The 18,691-nt window shown below is 42.1% G+C and overlaps 1 protein-coding gene across 9 annotated transcripts in view; it reads left to right on the forward strand.

Annotated features, from left to right (window-relative positions):
• The window catches only part of LOC105486794 (kizuna centrosomal protein), a 131,934-nt gene that overhangs the window by 92,516 nt on the left and 20,727 nt on the right, over positions 1 to 18,691 (forward strand). For all 9 annotated transcript variants that reach the window (XR_011613597.1, XM_071079741.1, XM_071079740.1 and 6 more), the window contains 2 exons: positions 9,425 to 9,529; positions 13,073 to 13,169. Coding sequence is in view for 8 of the 9 variants with exons in the window: in XM_071079741.1 (XP_070935842.1) it covers positions 9,425 to 9,529; positions 13,073 to 13,169 (202 nt within the window). In the remaining variant the exon portion in view is untranslated. The remainder of the gene's footprint in view (positions 1 to 9,424; positions 9,530 to 13,072; positions 13,170 to 18,691) is intronic.

Genomic DNA, 18,691 nt, shown 5'->3' on the forward strand with positions numbered 1-18,691 from the left:
TCAAACTCCCGAGCTCAAGCAGTCTGCCCGCTTTGGCCTTCCAAAGTTCTGGGATTGTAGGCATGAGCCACCTTGCCTGGCCCTGTGGCTCTCTAAAAGAGGCATCGTGGAAGGAATTATTGCCTCTCTGACCCCTGACATTCCTTCTAATGCCAAGGGACTGTGCTTCTTCCTCTGTGCTAATAGAATCCAGTGTGCCAGCATTCTCATCTCATTTCCCTTTCTCATTTGCTTATCACCCCAAAATGGAGGTCATCTTGGCTGAGGCTCCTCCTTAAAGAGTCTGCTGTCACTTTGAAGGCATCTGCTTTGTTAATCATTATTATGGAGCATGTGAGTTTTCTGTGTTTAGATTTACATATAAACCCTCCTGGGCACACACCGATGCCCCACCCACAAACACAGAGTCAGTATTCCATAGCCTGTATGATCTGTTGTTGTGAATATATTCTACCCCTTTTATTAGTCTAGTTGTTGTTCACTAAAGAATCCAGGTGGAAATCAAAGATGAATTTTTGTATCTATAAATGTATGGTTTTCTGTATATAATAAGTACTATATAATTAGATGTATTGATACAATATATATTATATATCATATAATTATATATAAAATCCTTAATTATATTAATTAATTAATACTTTTACATGGGCTGAATCCTGGGATACCAGGAACCACAAAAGATGGGATCCCTGCCCTCACTGAGCCTCCCTCATCTCTAACCTTCACAACAGTCTTATAGGGTAAACATTGTACTCACCCTGCAAGTGGTCAAAGAGAAACTTAGAAAGGTGTCCTGCTGAAGGCCATGTTGCTAGTGTGTTAAATCTTGAATTAAACTTAGACTTTGGGATTTGGGCCCTTGAACTCCCTCCGTTTCACTGCCCTGCCTCTTTTATTTATTTTATTATTTTATTTTATTTTTTTATTATTTATTTGTTTATTTGTTTTGAGACAGAGTCTCACTTCATCACCCAGGCTGGAGTGCAGTGGCACGATCTCGGCTCAATGCAACCTCTGCCTCCCAGGTTCAAGCGATTCTCGTGCCACAGCCTCCTGAGTAGCTGGGATTACAGGCACGTTCCACCATGCCCGGCTAAATTTGTATTCTTAATAGAGACGGTTTTGCCCTGTTGGCCAGGCTGGTCTTGAATCCTAGCCTCAAGATATCCACCCACCTTGGCCTCCCAAAGTGCTGGGATTACAGGTGTGAGCCACCACGCCCGGCCTACCCTGCCTCTTTTATTTTACCAAAAAGACAACTGCATCAAGATGTCCGGATCAATTAAACATCAGTGTACATCATAACAGAAGATGGGCTTTGCAAAGCTGCTTCTGAGAGCAATGATAAACAAAGCTTGCCTTTCCTTTCACTTGGGTTAGGCCTGGAGAGGTGGGCAGCATGCAAGGATTTTCAAATGCAGCTCATCCCAAGAGGTAGGCCTTTTATAAAGTGGGGCAAACCTGAGCCCAGCTGGGCTGCTGGGAGGTCGGTTTCCCTGAAATACTTCCTGACCTAATATACAGGTTAGTTTGCCTGAAACACTCAGGCCATGAGCAAAGTGATGCTTATCTAGATTGGGAGAGAAAGTCTGCCTTTTGAACTACTTATATCCCCAAAGTGAAAATTTCCCACATTGACAATTTTGTTTGTATTCACACTAAATTTACCTTTCAGCATTAAGTGAGTTTTAATTTTAGCAGATGATGCAGCTATGCTAAATGTCATAAAAATACAGAACCTAGCACAGTATCTGGCACAGAGTGGGCACTTAATTTGTCAAATGAATAAAAATGGGGATATTAAGGAATTTTCTTAAATGCTTGTTGATTCAGGACAGAATACTATCTCTTTCAATCATTCATTCCACCAGTACTTTTCCCACCCCACGTGCCCATCCTGGCAAAACTAGTCTCCTTAAGCTCCATGTGAAAAGGGCTCTCAGCTTTTATCTCAAGAGGATTAAGCCTCTAAGAATGTCCATTCAGCCTGTCGTTCTTTTGACACCAATTCTCTTGGTCAAGCTGTGTTGAAAGTGGTTGCCTGACTGTGCCATTCCTCATGGATATTCTTTGGTAAGCTGAAATATGCAAGGTAATATTTCCTTGCATATTTCCTAAGACATCCATTTAGAATCTTTCCAGGAGGTCAGCTTAGATTTGGAGGGTGCCACTTGGAGTTCTAGGCAGTGCTTCCCAAAATGTGATTGCTTGAGTTTTACATCAATTCGGAAAAGGGCTGGAAAGATACAGTGGCTAGGTTGTCACTGGTGACTGGATTTATCCTGGGAGGAAAGACTGCAGTGATGACTTTGGGCTCCCAAAGCACAGTGGCATAACACCGCTACTACTGAGGCTTTACCGAGAATGTGCTTCACCTGTCCTGCCCCAGAAGCACTTTCCTGACAAGAATCAGTCGAGACATGTTACCGGTTGTGCCTGGGACAGGAAACCCCCAGCTTGTGCCAAACCAGGGGAACCGCCATATGTTGCTGGATTGTCCATTGAAAGTCCACATGGCCCTGTCTCTGTGCCAGGGCTCAGCCTGCTGGGGCTTCACCCATGGAGCCTGCTCCCTGCTACTTGCCATAGCAAAACAGTCCTCATTATATTGCAGGACAGTGCTGTTTATTTAACCTGGTCATTAAAGGATGAAAGGTATCTTTCTGATGGATCTTCTGGACTGGATGCTTCTACCTTCAAGGAGATGAACTCATAAATGCCAGGAGAAATTCTCCCCAGTGGCTCATGGTAGAATCCCATGTAGAGTTTTAGAACATACCCATGCCCCAGCCACACCCTTGTGCAATTATTTCTGAACCTCTGGGAGTGGCACCCAGGCATAAGTACCTTGTAACACATCCAGGTAACTTCTTAGGTTTGAGAACTATGGAGCAGGGGTCTCAGTTCAAAAGAACCCTTATAGGTCCTGTTGTAAAGCACCCTTATTTTACACAGAAGACTCTGAAAGACGAAATCGAGCTTTAAATATTTTAATAAAATAAGGGGTTGGAGTGTATTATTTTCCTAGGGCTGTTGTAACAAAGAATCACAAACTTAAAACAACAGAAATGTACTCTCTCACAGTTCTGAGAGCTAGAAGTCTGAAATCCAGGCATCAGCAGGGCCCTTGCCTCTGAAGGCACTAGCTGGTGGCTCCTGGCTTGTGGGAGTATAAGCCCCGTCTCTGCCTCTGTCTTCACTTGGCCTTCTCTTCTGTGTCTTTGTGTCTGCTGTTCTTAGAAGAACGTCAGAAATGGGATTTAGGGCCCACGGTAAATGCAGAATGATTTCATCTCGGGAACCTTAACTAATATGTCTGTAAAGAACCTATTTCCAAATAAGGTCACATTCTGAGGTTCTGGGAGGACATGAGTTTGTCGGGTTGAGGGGAACAACACTATTCAACCAACTACAGGGAATGAGGATGGACTTCTTCATATTTTACATTTTTAGCATCCAGTTCATCTTCTATAGTAATTATTCCTGCACCTATCATAAATAATGGTAAAGATAATATTGCCATTTCTAATTTCTCTCATTAAATAAATCATTGCGTACAAAGGGCTAAAATATACTGTTTTTTAAAAAGCTATTTATATCAATAAAATACAGCTTTCTGACCAGGATTACTCAAGTTGAAAAGTTAAAGGTGTCATGAGGTTGAGAGTTGAAAATTCACCTCTCACGACTGAACAGTGTTAAATGACAAGCAAAAGTGTTTCAGCTCATTTGGGGAATGTCAGTTAAAGGTCAGTTTCAAGCCTGGAATTTGTTTTCAGGTTTAATTGTTGAGTTGATCCATAGAAATTAGGACTATGACATAAATCTCTATTTTCTGAAGCAGTGCCAGACAACTCATGTGAATTAGGTGGGTCTCTTCTCATGCATCGGCCCTCTTCCGGAGAGTGCAGAGAGCAACCTTGACAATGGAATTTGCAGGCCCAGGTCTATACAGGTGGAGTGGAGTTGATTGCAGAAAGTCGGGACATGAAAAGTGATTCTGGTTATGGACCCAAACTTGTGTATCTTCCTGCCTTTAAAAAAAAAAATCCTTTTTTTTTTGTATTTTCAGAATTGCGAAAGCAGCCATATCCTATTTTCTCTCTCTCTCTATCTCTTTTTTTTTTTTTTTCAGAGACAGAGTCTTGCTCTCTTACCCAGGCTGGAGTTCAGTGATGTGATCTCGGCTCACTGCAATCTCCACCTCCCAGGTTCAAGTGATTCTCGTGCCTCAACCTCCTGAGTAGCTGGGATTACAGGTGCCTGCCACTGTGCCCAGCTAATTTTTATATTTTTGTATTTATAGTAGAGACAGGGTTTCACCATCTTGGTCAGGCTGGTCTTAAACTCCTGACCTCAAGTGATCCACCCATCTCAGCCTCCGAAAGTGCTGGGATTACAGGTGTGAGCCACTGTGCCCGGTCCTATTTCCTTATTATTTATTTATTTTTTTTGAGATGGAGTTTCATTCTTGTTGCCCAGGCTAGAGTGCAATGGCACGATCTTGGCTCACCGCAACCTCCGCCTCCCGGGTTCAAGCTTTTCTGCTGCCTCAGCCTCCCAAGTAGCTGGGACTACAGACATGTGCCACCATGCAATGGTGTAGTTACAGTTTCTCCATTTTGGTCAGGCTGGTCTCGAACTCCCGACCTCAAGTGATCCACCTGCCTCAGCCTCCCTAAGTGCTGGGATTACAGGCGTGAGCCACCCCGCCCGGCCCTTATTTTTATTTAAGTAGATTACTAGGCAAATGATTTCTGGATTCTCAGTGTTAATATTTATCTTTTGAAGTAACTTAAGAAACATATCTCACAATTTTTATTTTATTTTGCAAAAATGACCGAGTTTGCAGTGTCAGCAACACACGTAGTACAATTTGAAAAAACACGTAGGTGTAGAAATATGTGAAAAGTAACAATACTGAGAAACTCAGTGGACAGAGAATATTTTTCAGATTTTGTTTTAACTTCATATAGAAATAGCAATTATCCTTCCTTACTCAAACATGCCCAGTTCTCTGTCAGTTCAAGGTCAGTTTTTTAGCCGTAGTGATAGTATTGTTTGCATCTCCCTTTGTTATTTTTTCTCCGAGCCCAACTCTTTTTTTCATTAAGGATTTCTGCAAAAGCAATGGGCAGATTCCCTGCCTCCAAGACACCCCTTAGAGACTGGTGAACCATGTGTTTGTCTGGCTCTTGTAATGGGGTGTTAAAAGCACTTGTTCATCAGATATTTTCTTTTTATTTGTAGATTTAGAAGTATTTTAGCAGGTGTACATTTGCATATAAAAGAGGAAAACAGATAAGAAGTTGAGGCTTTTTCTTTCTCCTCTCCTCAGCATCATCTCTCTCCCACCTCTTTATTCAGCATGTTTTCACTTTCTTTCTGTAGCTGTTTCTATTTTCCAGACACAAAACGCATATCAAAAAGAAAAAAAAAAAACAGTCTCAGCGATCCTTCAGCACTTTGCAGAAAGATAGATGATTGGGTTCAGGCAGCTTATGTAACAAAGTAAGGGAAAATACATTTATCTCATGTCATAAGTCAAGAGTTAATAGACAAGGATAGATTTTCACCTTCTGGAGCTGTAGACTGCATGGGATGCCCCTCCTTGCCTTGCCTTACATTTTGAACTACTATATTTTCTACTTTTGAAACTAAGTCTTGACACAGATTTAAATATATAATCAATGCTTGAACAAAGATTCAGAACTGAAAGCTTGAGCATGCGTGTTTGTTTCTGTGTGTATCAGAACATTCCATCTGAAAATGATTGTATTCTTTAGAAATGTTTGTCTAATTAAACATTTTCACTACTCAGTATTTTCTGAGAGTTTAACTTTACTAATGGGAGGAAGTGTTTCCCTGGATTTCTAAGTCAGGCTAGAAAGTGAAACCATTAAAGCAAACACCCAATCCTCAAATTTTCAGACTTACAGTTTACTTGCAGCTGAGAAAACAAAAATCTTTTTCCCTTGGAAATATATTGACTTTGTCCCTACCTTGTTTGTAACAGACTAACTTGAACTTCTTGATTCGTTACTTTTGCTCCTTTATTTGTTCATTCATTTAATAACTATAAATTTGCAGAGCAGCAACAAAATGGAGCTTTTAACTGCTTGGTTCATTACTGTGTTTCTTCTAAAAAATCCTGGGCCTGAATTACCACAAACCTCACATCCATAGCTTTACACTCTTGCTTCATGAAACTAGCGTCCCGGCCAAGTCTTCTGGGCTGTTTCAGGAGGATGTCTGATTTGTTTGAGAACTCCTAAAAAAAAATACACTCTTGCCTCCAGGGTCTGAAACCTGGTCTATTTGATACAGACAGCCCCTTAAAAATCTTCATACAGCTGATGCATCCTCCCTGGATAACATGTTCCAACAACCCTTTCAACAAGAAAGCTTTTCCTGATATCTAGCTTGTATTATTTGGCTGCAGTTTTTCCCTAAGTGTTCTTGTACCACTTTCAGTGAACACAAAAAGTTGCTCACTACCATCTAGTTTCGAGGCTACAAATATGTTCTGTTTTGTCTGTGCAGTATTTTATTTTTAAAAAGAAGAAAGAAAAGGCAGAAGTCTGGCAAGACCAGACCCACCTTCCCACCAGGCAGCAATTGGCTGGAGCCAAGGAGCAGCTGTGCTCTATGGACAAGTCATGTGCCTCCTTGCCTGCTATAGGGCAGGCGCTTCCTGCTGTTCCTGCCTGGCCATAGTCACTTCTTGGAGGTACTTGCTTGGCCCCAGAGGCATCTGCATCCGCAATGCCCATCCTGTCCAGTCTGTTTGCAATACCTGAACTTTCCTTCCCTACTCCGACCTTGTTCTATGCAGACTATGTATCCTTTAACCACTTCTAATTTGTTTTAACCAACCCTTATTAATTTTGTTTTTCCTATGTAGATCATCTCTCAGACTTTCATAAATAGTTTTGTGCAACAATTCTGACTAAAAAGGGGGGTGATGCATAGGGAGAGCGACTCCAGCTCTGGTGCATCTGATCCTCGGTTGGGCGGCAACAGTGCTAGGCTCTCTGCCCTCTCCTGCTTTGACATCTGTGGTCCTGCCTCAGTGAGTGTCATTCCTCTAGGTGAATGCACTTCATCTTTGTACCTTTTAAACTTCACTTTGCCTTTAAACCATTGGAGAGAGTGCGCACTGGGATTGGGGGTGAGACATGTGCCCAGCAGTCCTCAGCCTGATCTTGCCAGTCCTTTATGACTCAGGTCAGGGCAGCTGCATCCCAAATAAAAACTTCGGTGACTCTGCTTGGAGAAGGGCCACAGAGGCTTAAGGATGAAACACCAGTGAGGTGATTGGGAAGTGGTGGGCTCTGGTTGAATGGAGCAGGAGAGTGAGCCATCTCATGATGGGTGGTTAGCCAAAAGCTCCTGAGCTCGCACTCTTCAGGAAGGAAGGGAGGGGGACCAGATGGAAAGTGTGGAGCATAGAAAGGGCTCGTCTTTTCCAGAGTATCAGAATGGTGCCTTGTTGCTAGAAGTGATTTCACTTCACATTGGCAGTTTCCTCCCTTGCTAACCTCAAACCAGTAATACTATCAGCCCTTCTTCTGTTTGGGCAGAATGCTTAATCCCCCCCAAATATGAAATTACCTCAGGACTACTAGCTTGATACTTCTCACAGAAATCCCCTTCTGATTGCCAGTGACACGTTTTCCTGGTTTCTGAGAAGCAGGAGCGCCGTCTCACTGGAGTCAAGTGATTTGCCTTCCGACAATGGAGAAATGAATTTGCAGTGCACAGCTCCAGCTTCCAGTGGCCAGGAGGCTTTGTTTATCAAGAAGCTGCTCCTTTTTTTTTAAGTTCCCATCTTTGCTATCTTTTCCTTGACGAAATAAGTTTAATTGAATTTAGAAATAACATGGGGTCATTAAGATCTGGAGTTGTATCCTGAGAGCTGAAAAACTTTTTGGTTGATTTTTATAAAATAAAAACAAAACAGGGCATTTTTACCTCTTTTACACTGATTTCTTACCTTTAGAAATTCGGACACTCTGTCTTTGATTTTATTAATATTGTCCCTCTTTCACAGTTACCTTACAGTGTATTTGAGGTAACACGGATATTAGGATTAGCCGAAGGGCATCACGACACCATCCCATTGGAGCCATCCTAGGACAGTGCGACCAGCCTCACAAGGAAACACTTGCACCCCAGCGCCCCCCCGCCCCACACACACACACATTACACAAAACAGCACTTTCCCCTCTGTATGCACTGTTTCTGATGTTTTCTTTATTAGATTTTTCAAAATACTGGTTTCAATGACCTAAACTGATTTCACAATCCAGCGATGTTAAAAAAGTGTTGCCTTAGAATTTATTATCTTCAGAGCGAAGAATCCCTGATCTGTATGTATTTTAATTATATAGTATTTAATATTCCAAAGTATAATGTTCATTTTAAGTACTCATTTTTATCTTGACTGATTTTCAGTAGGGCAAGGTAAGTTGTATTTTTATTCTTCAGTGTGATGGTAGTTTTAATCCAGTAATAGGGTCTCATGGTTAAGTCCTTAAATGAAGCCAGCGAAAGCAGGAATCCAACCTGTTGCCAGCCCCTGGCATTGACAGTGGGACTCCTTTTGTGTTACGTTGAAGATGTAGACATGGATGCTGTTTTGTTATGTTTGTGCTGAAACTCTGATTCTTCATCCTGCATTTCATCTGGGTGCTCTTGAAATTTAGAGTAATGGGGAAGGTTGTGTCACTCAGGTTCTTTATGTATTTTTGTTTACTGTTTTTCCCAACAGTCTTCCCCAATTTCACTTATAGCAGATGCCATTAGAAGCACTGCATGGCCAAGAGCATCCTATGAACATGAGCATGTGCAGGCTGCCGCTGATCCCTGTGGACGCCTGGCTTTGCTCTCTGCAAACCCGTTCTCGCTCCTTCCCCGTGGCAAGACTTGGTTAGATTTCCTCAGCTGTGGGACTCTGAACTCATCCAGCTGTCACCACCCTTCCTGACCCTCTCCCCATTCCCCCAGCCCTGTCCCAGAGCCCCTGCACTTGAGTGTGAGAGCCCAAGAGCCAGAGCAAAGAGAGTTTCTGAGTGACCTGGCAACCTAGGAAGGCTTGCTTTCTTTTCTGGTTCATTCTGGTTCATTCCTCTACAAGGCCCAGAGGGAAGTGAAACTGTTTTACTGTGATGGTGAACCTATCCACAGACCCACAGACTAGAATTTGGCTGCCTCAAATAAACTCATACAACTTGTCTTTGAGTCTTGAAACCTGGTTTCAACTGAATTGTTTTTATTTTTAGAATGTCTAAAACGTGACAGTTCAAAAAATAATAATTTGCATGCATTTGAGAAGTGTTCATCTCATAGGAAGAATTTTAAAAGCTGTTTTCTGGGCAGTAAAAAATGTGGTATTTCTGTGTTTTTCTTTAATCAATAGAAACAGAAGCCTACCAGTTACTGAAGAAGGCTACCCTTCAGGATAATACAAATCAAACTGAAAACAGGTTTCAAAAGGCAGATGCTTCTGTGTCACACTTGTCAGGTAAGTAAGAGCAGATGGCAGTGTCCAGGGGCCCAAAGTGGCGGGCAGGGCTGTGTTCAGGGAAGGGTGGTTATTCTTTTTGAAGGTTTCTGGAGTTTGCTCTGTAACGAGCTGTCACCAGGACAGAATGAGCTAGTACTTTTTTTATCCTTGGCAAACGGACATGTGGAAAAGCCCTTTTGTTGTGTCCTAGACATGTGCTGGCCAGCACGGCAGTGGCCCTCGATTCTGCCAAGCATGTCATGATAGTGACTTGTCATCAGTGACCCTGGGAAGACACACCCAAATTCCTTCTCTTCCCCACGACTACTAGTGTCTTTGTCATTCAATGGGCAGTGTTGTACTGGGCTGCTTTCCCTCACCAGAATGTTGGGGGATTTTTAGTTATTTTACTGAAAGGATTATAAATCCCAGGAATGCTAAATTTTATTTGTTTGTTTGTTTGTTTATTTATTTATTATTTTTGAGACAGGGTCTTGCTCTGTCTCCCAGGCTGGAGTACAGTGGCATGATGGCTTACTGAAGCCTCAACCTACCAGTCTCAAGCAATCTTCCCACCTCAGCCTCCCAAGTAGCTGAGACTACAGGTGCACACCACCAGGCTCAGCTAATTTTTGTATTTTTTTGTAGAGAGAGGGTTTTGCCATGTTGCTCAGGCTGGTTTCAAACTCCTGGACTCAAGCTATCCACCTGCCTTGGTCTCTCGAAGAGTTGGGATTACAGGTGTGAGCCACCATGCGCAGTCAGGAAAGCTAAATTTTAAGCTTAGTTATAGTTCCTTCAATCTAGGATTTTGTTTTAATTGTAATTTTGTTTTTTTGTGCTTTGTTATTGTACATCTATTATTTCCAGTGGTTTTCCTTTCATTACACCAGTTTTTAAAGCATAAGTTACCTCACTTTCCTTTGTGAGAGTAAATGGATTAATACAGAAGGAAATCCACATTGACTTTCTTAGCCACCATGCCATAATTTCACCTAGCAGAATGAACAGTGATTTCTAAATAGCATGTAATTCCCAGTCCATATTCAGATTTCCTGGTTATCTCAAGGATGTCTTCTTCAGCCAGGCACAGTGGCTCATGCCTGTAATCCCAGCATTTTGGGAGGCTATGGTGAGAGAGGTGCTTGAGGCCAGGAGTCCCAAGACCAGGCTGGGCAATATAGCAAGACACTGTTTTTACAAAAAATTTAAAAATTAACACACGTTTTAGCATGTTCCTATACTACTAGCTACTTAAGAGGCTAATAAGGCAAGAGGATCACTTGAGCCCAGAAGTTTGAGGCTGCAGCAAGCTATGATCACACCACTGCACTGGGCAACAGAGCAAGACCCTATCTAAAAAATAAACAAAAAATGTCTTTTTCAGACAGATATTTTTGAGGGACATACTTACGGTCCATCAGACTTAGCTGTATTTGGAGAGCTATTTCCTAGATAATATTAGTGGTTAAAGTCAGTTGCGGCAAAATTCATTTATTTTGGTGGTTTTGAGGATTTGGTGAGCCACTACATGTTAAGTGCCCAGCACAGTGCCTGACAGTGAAAAGCCCCCTAGGAGAGCCAGCCATTGCGGTGGTAGGGGTGATTTGAACATAAGACATTGTAGTTTACTGAGTTATAAAACAGGGCCTCTGTCCTGATGGAGATTGTCATCACTTGCAAACTCTTAACTGTTTGCTTTCCATGACCTTCTTCACATTTGAGTCATGGAATTTGAATCCAGAGGGATATTAGAAAGAATGTATTCAACACTCCTATTTTACAAATGAGTCCCCAGGAGAGTAACACCTTGCTCAGAGCCTTTCAGCTAGATAAATGACACACATACTTTGGAAAGTGACTCCACACATCTGTTTCTGGTAAGTGTTATTTTCAGTAGTTAATTGGACAAGTGCAAAATAAGTAAATTTGGCTGGGCACTGTGGCTCACACCTGTAATCCCAACACTTTGGGAGGCCAAGGCAGGCAGATCACCTGAGGTCATGAGTTTAAGACCAGCCTGGCCAATATGATGAAACCCTGTCTCTACTGAAAATACAAAAATTAGCTAGACATGGTGACAGGTGCTTCAGCTACTCAGGAGGCTGAGGTAGGAGAACGGCTTGAACCCGGGAGGCAGAGGTTGCAGTGAGCTAAGGTCACACCACTGCACTCCAGCCTGGGTGACAGAGCCAGACCCTGTCTCAAAAAACAAACAAAAAAAAGGATGAGTAAATTTGACATATAAGTTGTAATCCCTTGGATGTGTATCTGAAATTATGGATTATGGTACTATTAATAACCTAGTACTTAATGCATTTTTATTAATTTGTTCATAAATGAAATGACACTCTAGGTTATATAGTCAGGCACCCCTAAATTCATTTCCCTTGCCCCATACTCAAAGTGCTCCTGCCTGTGTTTGCTGTCACTGTCATTGTAGTCAGATCCTTTGGCTGTGTGTTATCTTTTACCCTTACTCTCATTCTGATCCTGAGGACTTATCTGAGTCCCAGAGAAAAACAGAAAGTGGACTGGAGGGTATAGGGCAGCTTCACAGTGTTGTTAGAAGTAGCAGGGATGGGAGGTGGTGGTGCACTCTGCGCTCAAGGAGCCCACCCCAAATCTAATGAAGAAGCAGTGCATGTTTCACTTACTTCTGAGTCTGTGGACCTGTCCTGAGGAAAGCTTCTTAAATAAACCTTGAGCCTTAGTTTTCATGTCTGAAAAGACCTCCTCCTGGTAAGCATGTGGACACCCTCTTTGGGCTGAATGTGGACACATTTTTAAAATAATCACTTTGCTGCAGAGTGTACATGCAAGCAGGCAGATTCCAGGTTAGAAACTCAGCAAATGCTTTCTGCAGAGATGCCCATGCATGCTGTGTCTCTGATTGTGACTGCCAATTAAGAAGCAGACCTGTAGCAGAAACATCCAAGGCTGAGAACTCCCAGAAGGCAAAGGTCAGGGGTTGCCCTGCAAACTGGGGGCATTGTGGGAATATCCAAGTCTCTGGCTCCAGAGAAAGAGGTGGAGTGTGCATCCTCCTCCTCAACCTTTGGAGGCTGGTAAAGAGTGGCCTTGATGATTTTCAGTGGAGATTCTTTCTCCTCTATGGGATGGAAAATAGAGGATTTTACAGAGGGGCTTAAGAGTGGATAAGGTGGGTAACTGTTATCCACGGGTCTCAATTATTTCTGAGCCCTGGTTTGCTACCCGTGTGTTATAACAGTGGGAATTATCCAGTGCTTTGTGACACAGTAGAGATCCATATGCCTACATGTGCATCTTGGTCATTTAAAATTGAACTCTTTGGATGATTTCAGTTTTCACTTTTTGTGGCTACTGTTTAGGTATCACAGGAAAGCGCCCCACTCCCTTTCAATGTTCTACCAGCATTTCATTCTCTGCCTCAGAAGCTCCCTTGCCTTCTGTGGCTTGAACAGTTTCTTCCTCTGCTGGCATTTGTTTCACCAAACTTACTGTGAGGCCACTTTATTCATTTTGTCCCATGGCTGCATGACAGCTAACCCTCACTCTCCATGTTTACGCTTATCACAGGTTTGAATATTGGCAGCGGTGCATTCGAGACAAAGACAGCTAACAAAATTGCGTCGGAAGCTAGTTTTTCATCTAGTGAAGGAAGTCCTTTGTCAAGGTAAAGTTGTGAAAGCCTTTCTGAATAGCAGCAACAAGATGAGAAATGTCACAATGCAATGAATTAAACTCTAGCTGCATATTATTTTGTTGTGTGACTTGGAGGGTTATGGTTTGGGTTTTTGTTTATCTAAAATAACAGTTGAAACTTTAGTCTACCTTTGAAAATATTTGCACCAGAGCCAAGTATTGTTTTGCAGCTGTTGTTTCCTTGGTTTAAGACTCAATTGACACCTCAGTGAACCACAAATTAGCGTCTACAGCTGCTCGCAGTAGGACTGCTTAGAGACCACACAATGGACGTTGTCAGAAAAAAGGGCAGAGAGAAAACATCAGGCCTTAAAAGAAATAAAGTGGCATGTTTCTTCTTTTTGTGATGGCTAATATATAAACTAGTAATTGCTGGATATTCATTTTTATTTTTCTCTTTTTTTTAACCAAGTATTTAGGCTAGATTATTCTTTCCTTTTTAATACTTTCTTGCTTATTTTCCATAAAGAACAAAATTTATCTCTTCACATTTGTCAAACTGTAGCACTCACTTCTTGTAAGTTTTTTGACCAGTGCTAAGAGAGTTGTGTGCCGAATTTGTCATTAACATAAAATACTAATCACAGTAGCTTCAGGTCACTTAGAATTTATAGATGGGAATATCAGCCGTCATCTGATGAAATACCTTGCTCTTTTGTTTTGAGCTAAATATTGTTTAAAATGGCATAGCAACTTTCCTTTTGGAACAGCATTGCTCAGTAAAAAGATGTCCTTCAGATGATTATATTACATTTGAATTAACTGCTTGTTTGTGATGAAATTTTAGAACAGGAACTTTACATTTCTAGTATAACATACAATGTTCCATAAGAGAAAATGATTTGAGCCAGGAATGTCGAATTTTTTAAATAAAAAAATCCTATTTTTATTCATATTTTATAAAACAATACAGTGTTTTTAGAACCTGGAGTATATATTAAAATGAGACTGAATTTCTAAAATTATGGGTTTTAGAAACTTGACAAGTTCAGTTTTTAGGGAGATAACTCATTTAATTATCAGAAGTTATTATTTTTAGTGCCTGAGTTTTCATCCATATTTTTGAAGGAAATGGGAGGTAAATGGGACAGGAAGAGTGTTAAAAGTATTATGTTATTACGATTATATTATAAAGTCAAGTTCTAGGTCTCCTAAAAGAAATTTTAAAAGACAGTAAATTCTACAGATAGTTTTCAGGGCCGAATGTTACCATTTGGCTTAATAATATATAGAGGCACTAAAAAACCCAGTTCTTCCTAAACAGTCTTTACATAGGTTCTTTGGGAAATGTTTAAAGACATTGAGAAAGCAATTGGATTTTGTAGAACGTTTCTCAGCCTAATAATTTCACATCTTGTCTATATTTCACTAAACTAAAATCAAACTTTTTTCCTCCTTCAAATTGAGGCAGAGGCCTTTTGTTATTAGTAGTTCTGTATGAAATGAATTTCCTAATAAATTACAAGTAATCTCATCATCCGCTTTAAGAAAACAAGCAAAAACAAAAAAAAAAACAAAAAAAAAAACCACACACACAAAAAGGCCTTCAAGGAACTCTTGGTTCTAGGCACTTGATAATAATCCAGTGATGAAAAGGTCTGGGCCCAGAGTGCGTAGGCTTGGCGTGCTGTTTGTCACAGTTTGGTTCTTGTGCTGGGTTTGGTGTTGTTAATACGCCACCCTGGGCTTTGGAGAGCTCCAGTTTTGCTGTTTGTGCTGGATTCACTGAAATTTCTTAGAGGCGTACATTTAAGGATCCCACTTACTGCAGTCACTCCTTGTGCTTTATTGCTTTTACAAGTGGTCTCGAAACCCGGTACTTGAGAATAAACATAACAGTGCAGTGCTGCTGTAGCACTTTTAAAATTCTTCTTTGCTCTATTTTGTCAGTGAGCTGATGAGCAACCTCAGGAAAAAAAAAAAAAAAAACCCGCTGGACCTAAAAAAAAAAAAAAAAATGGCTTCCTCTGATGTCCTAGAGACAATAATTATGATGTGCTAGTTAAGCCCAAACTACAGCTGAGGGATTTTACTTTAAAGCAGCGGCTTGGGCGCAAAAATGCATTTATAGCTCTTTGTCTGCACCTCATTATGTGTGGGCCTGATTCATTAAGTAATTGGTTTGCAGTTGTTTACATGAGTATTAAGGCCTTCTTTTCAGCCGCCTTTGAGAGATACATTGTGCAAATGTTGCCTGTGATGAATGCAGAATGAGGGCCATAGGGTCTGTCCTATTGGCTAAACAGTGCACTCCTGTTGAAAAGCCAGAGAAAGGGATTGGGTGCTGCTTTGCATAGCAATGACTTTCTTAATAAGCGTTACAGATTAATACACACAAGCTATAAAAGATGCAAAGAGATACTCTTAGCACATTTATACATGCTCATTTCATTGTGATGGTGGTGGGGTTCGGGTGCTTTCATATGCCGTTTTTTCAGAGCAGTAGCTTCAGTGCATGAGCCGTAATAGAATCCGATGTTTATTGTATTATAAATCACGGGCAAGTAGGCAGATTGGCAACAGTTTATTATTAAAGATTCTTTCAGTGTAAATCTTTTTCTACCATTGTATTTGCTTCAGCAAAATCATTTTGTGGTTGAGTGGGGATGAAAGGCATAATGTACGAAGGAGTGAGTCCTAATAGGAAGCCGTTCTCCAAGTAAAGACCACTTGTTCCCTTTTGTTCAGGGGTGCATGCCAGAGCTTCCTCTCCTCTGCAAACATTGTCTCGCTTTACCTTCCCCAGCAAGCGGTTTTCACTCTCCCGGATCCATTTGTTCAATGGAGAGTATATTTTAACAGCCTGCCCTTAGCTTGCTGGTTCCTGCCTTGTAACTTCAGCTTACTGGTTGGACCAGATAATGTTTTACCAAAAGGAAAGGGTGTGTGCTTGCAGCATAATTGCCTGGGGGAAAGGTAGCAGAAGTCACCCAGCCACAGTTCCCTGGCAGGGCCACCATGGGTGGCATTCTGTGCCAGCCTTGCAGCCACCAGAGCGGCCAGTGGAGGGCGCCAGCCTGCAGCTGATGCTCTGGTGGGGGCGGTGGCATTTTCTGTCTTTGCCTGGTCGCTGTGCCGTTTTCCCCAGGATAACATAAAGATTATAAGGAACCAATAGTCCAGTGAAATAAAAATGAGTTTTTCCTGGAAGTCCTTTAGGTTCTTATATAAAAGCACTCTTCTCTGTCTTGGGTTTGGCACATCTCCGTTCTTAAATTCCACTGAATTGGCAGCTTCCTAAACATGTCACGTTTCTTATCACAAGCCTACATACTTTGTTTTTTCTGCACAAAGCAAATAAGAACAATGACTTGCTTGATTATTTGAAGAGAAAAGTTAACAAGTTGACCTCAGGTAGCTATAAGTGGCATCTTCTGTAGGACCCCTGATTAACCATCAGGGGGCGCTCAGACTTTGTTAAATTACTGGTAGGCCTTTAAAACCTAAAATTAGTGTTTACAGAGATTTGTTGGCACAGTCATTGGGATTTTTTTCTTTCTGGATTATTTTTTGCCTTCTGTTTTTCAGAAACATATGTTTGTTTTGGGGAACGTTCCAGCTGAAATTGCTCCTTTAGAAATTGTAATACTGATTTCCGCTAGCAGTCAAAAATTACTTAAAATTTTAGAATTTGGAGTCTAAAGACCATGTCTTCTCATAAATTCGCTATTTTCAGCCTGCTAATTAGACTTCAGAACTGGAAGGACACTTCCTGCCGGGAGCCATTCCTCCTTATCCTGGACGTCATAGACAGTGCTCCTGGCAGGACCCTCTGAGTCTTATTGCCACACTCAATTGGTGAGGCCTCAAAGTCACAATAACTTGGGTATATTTGTTAATAGGCCATGGCTATTTTTTCTTTTTAAAAAAATGATATGACAGGCCAGACACAGTGGCTCACACCTGTAATCCCAGCACTTTGGGAGGCCAAGGCAGGCAGATCACTTGAGGTCAGGAGTTTGAGACCAGCCTGGCCAACATGGTGAATCCCTGTCTTTACTAAAAATACAAAAAAAAAAAATTAGCCAGGTGTGGTAGTATGCACCTGTCATCCCAGCTACTTGGGAGGGTGAGGCAGGAGAATTGCGTGAACCTGGGAAGCAGAACTTGCAGTGAGCCGAAATTGCACCACTGCACTCATCTGGGCAACAGAGCAAGACTCTGTTTCAAAAAAAAAAAATAATGATGGCTGGGTGCGGTGGCTCACACCTGTAATCCCAGCACTTTGAGAGGCTGAGGTGGGTGGACCACCTGAGGTCAGGAGTTCGAGACCAGCATGGCCAACATGGCAAAACCCCATCTCTATTAAAAATACAAAAATTAGCTGGACATGGTGGCAGGTGCCTGTAATCCCAGCTACTCAGGGGGCTGAGGCAGGAGAATTGTTTGAACCCAGGAGGCAGTTTGCAGCGAACCGAGATCGTGCCACTACACTCCAGCCTGGGTGACAGAGCAAAACTCCGTCTCAAAAAAAAAGAATAAAAAGATACTGACCATGAAATTGAGTCAGTGTCTTACTAGTATGAGGCTTTCTCTCTGTTCTTTTCTCCAAATTCCACCCCCTGCTCCGGCTCTGGCCAGGAATGAGTATCTGACACCCACCTTTGCTGCCACAAATCTCTCAGGGGGCCTTTGTTGCCTGCACCCCTGTCGAGCACGGGCAGTCTACACACCCTTACCAGCCAGCTCCCCTTGTCCCCCTGCTCAAGAAAGTTAACAACCAGACCGCATGTCATTGCCGCATATGACCCACTATTTCATGTCCCTGGCTTTTAGTGGAATGCTCCTGTTCCACTCTTTTACCTGGCTAAGGCCTTCTAGATTTTTCAAGGCTTAACTCAACCTTCTGAAAGTTTCCTAAGCAGAGACCTGGCTGTACAGCATGCCCCTCCTGTGGTCTCCCTAGCTATTTCTCTTATCATCTGTAGTGCAGGGATAGAAGCCATTTCCCAGTACCCTCCCTCCCACAGTGGGCAGGCTTCGTTTCATTTATTTATTTTTAGAGACAGGGTCTCACTCTGTCACCCAGGCTGGAGTGCAGTGACATGATCTCTGCTCACTGCAACCTTTGCCTCCCAGGCTCAAGCAATCCTCCCACCGCAGCCTCCGAAGCAGCTGGGACCACAGCCCGGCTAATTTTTTGTATTTTTGGTAGAGACGACATTTTGCCAGGTTGCCCAGGCTGGTCTCGAACTCCTGAGTTCAGGTGATCCTCTCTCCTTGGCCTCCCAAAGTGCTGGGATTATAAGCGAGCCACCGTGCCCAGCAGCGGGTTTCTTAATCACCAGTGCTGGATAGTCATTGCACTTCCTGAGTGAGTAAGCATGGATGTATAGCTGCACCATTCACTCTAGTTTTGTTTTTTTTAAATAAAAGTCAGTTTGTACAAGTTCCCTTACTTCTGTATGGCATCATGTACTTGAGCTGCAGGGAATCATGCATTTCATACAGTTATCTGCATAAGTGTGTGTGTGTGTGTGTGAGAGAGAGAGA

This window comes from Macaca nemestrina, chromosome 15 (assembly GCF_043159975.1).
Source record: "Macaca nemestrina isolate mMacNem1 chromosome 15, mMacNem.hap1, whole genome shotgun sequence".
NCBI classification, from domain to species: domain Eukaryota; kingdom Metazoa; phylum Chordata; class Mammalia; order Primates; family Cercopithecidae; genus Macaca; species Macaca nemestrina.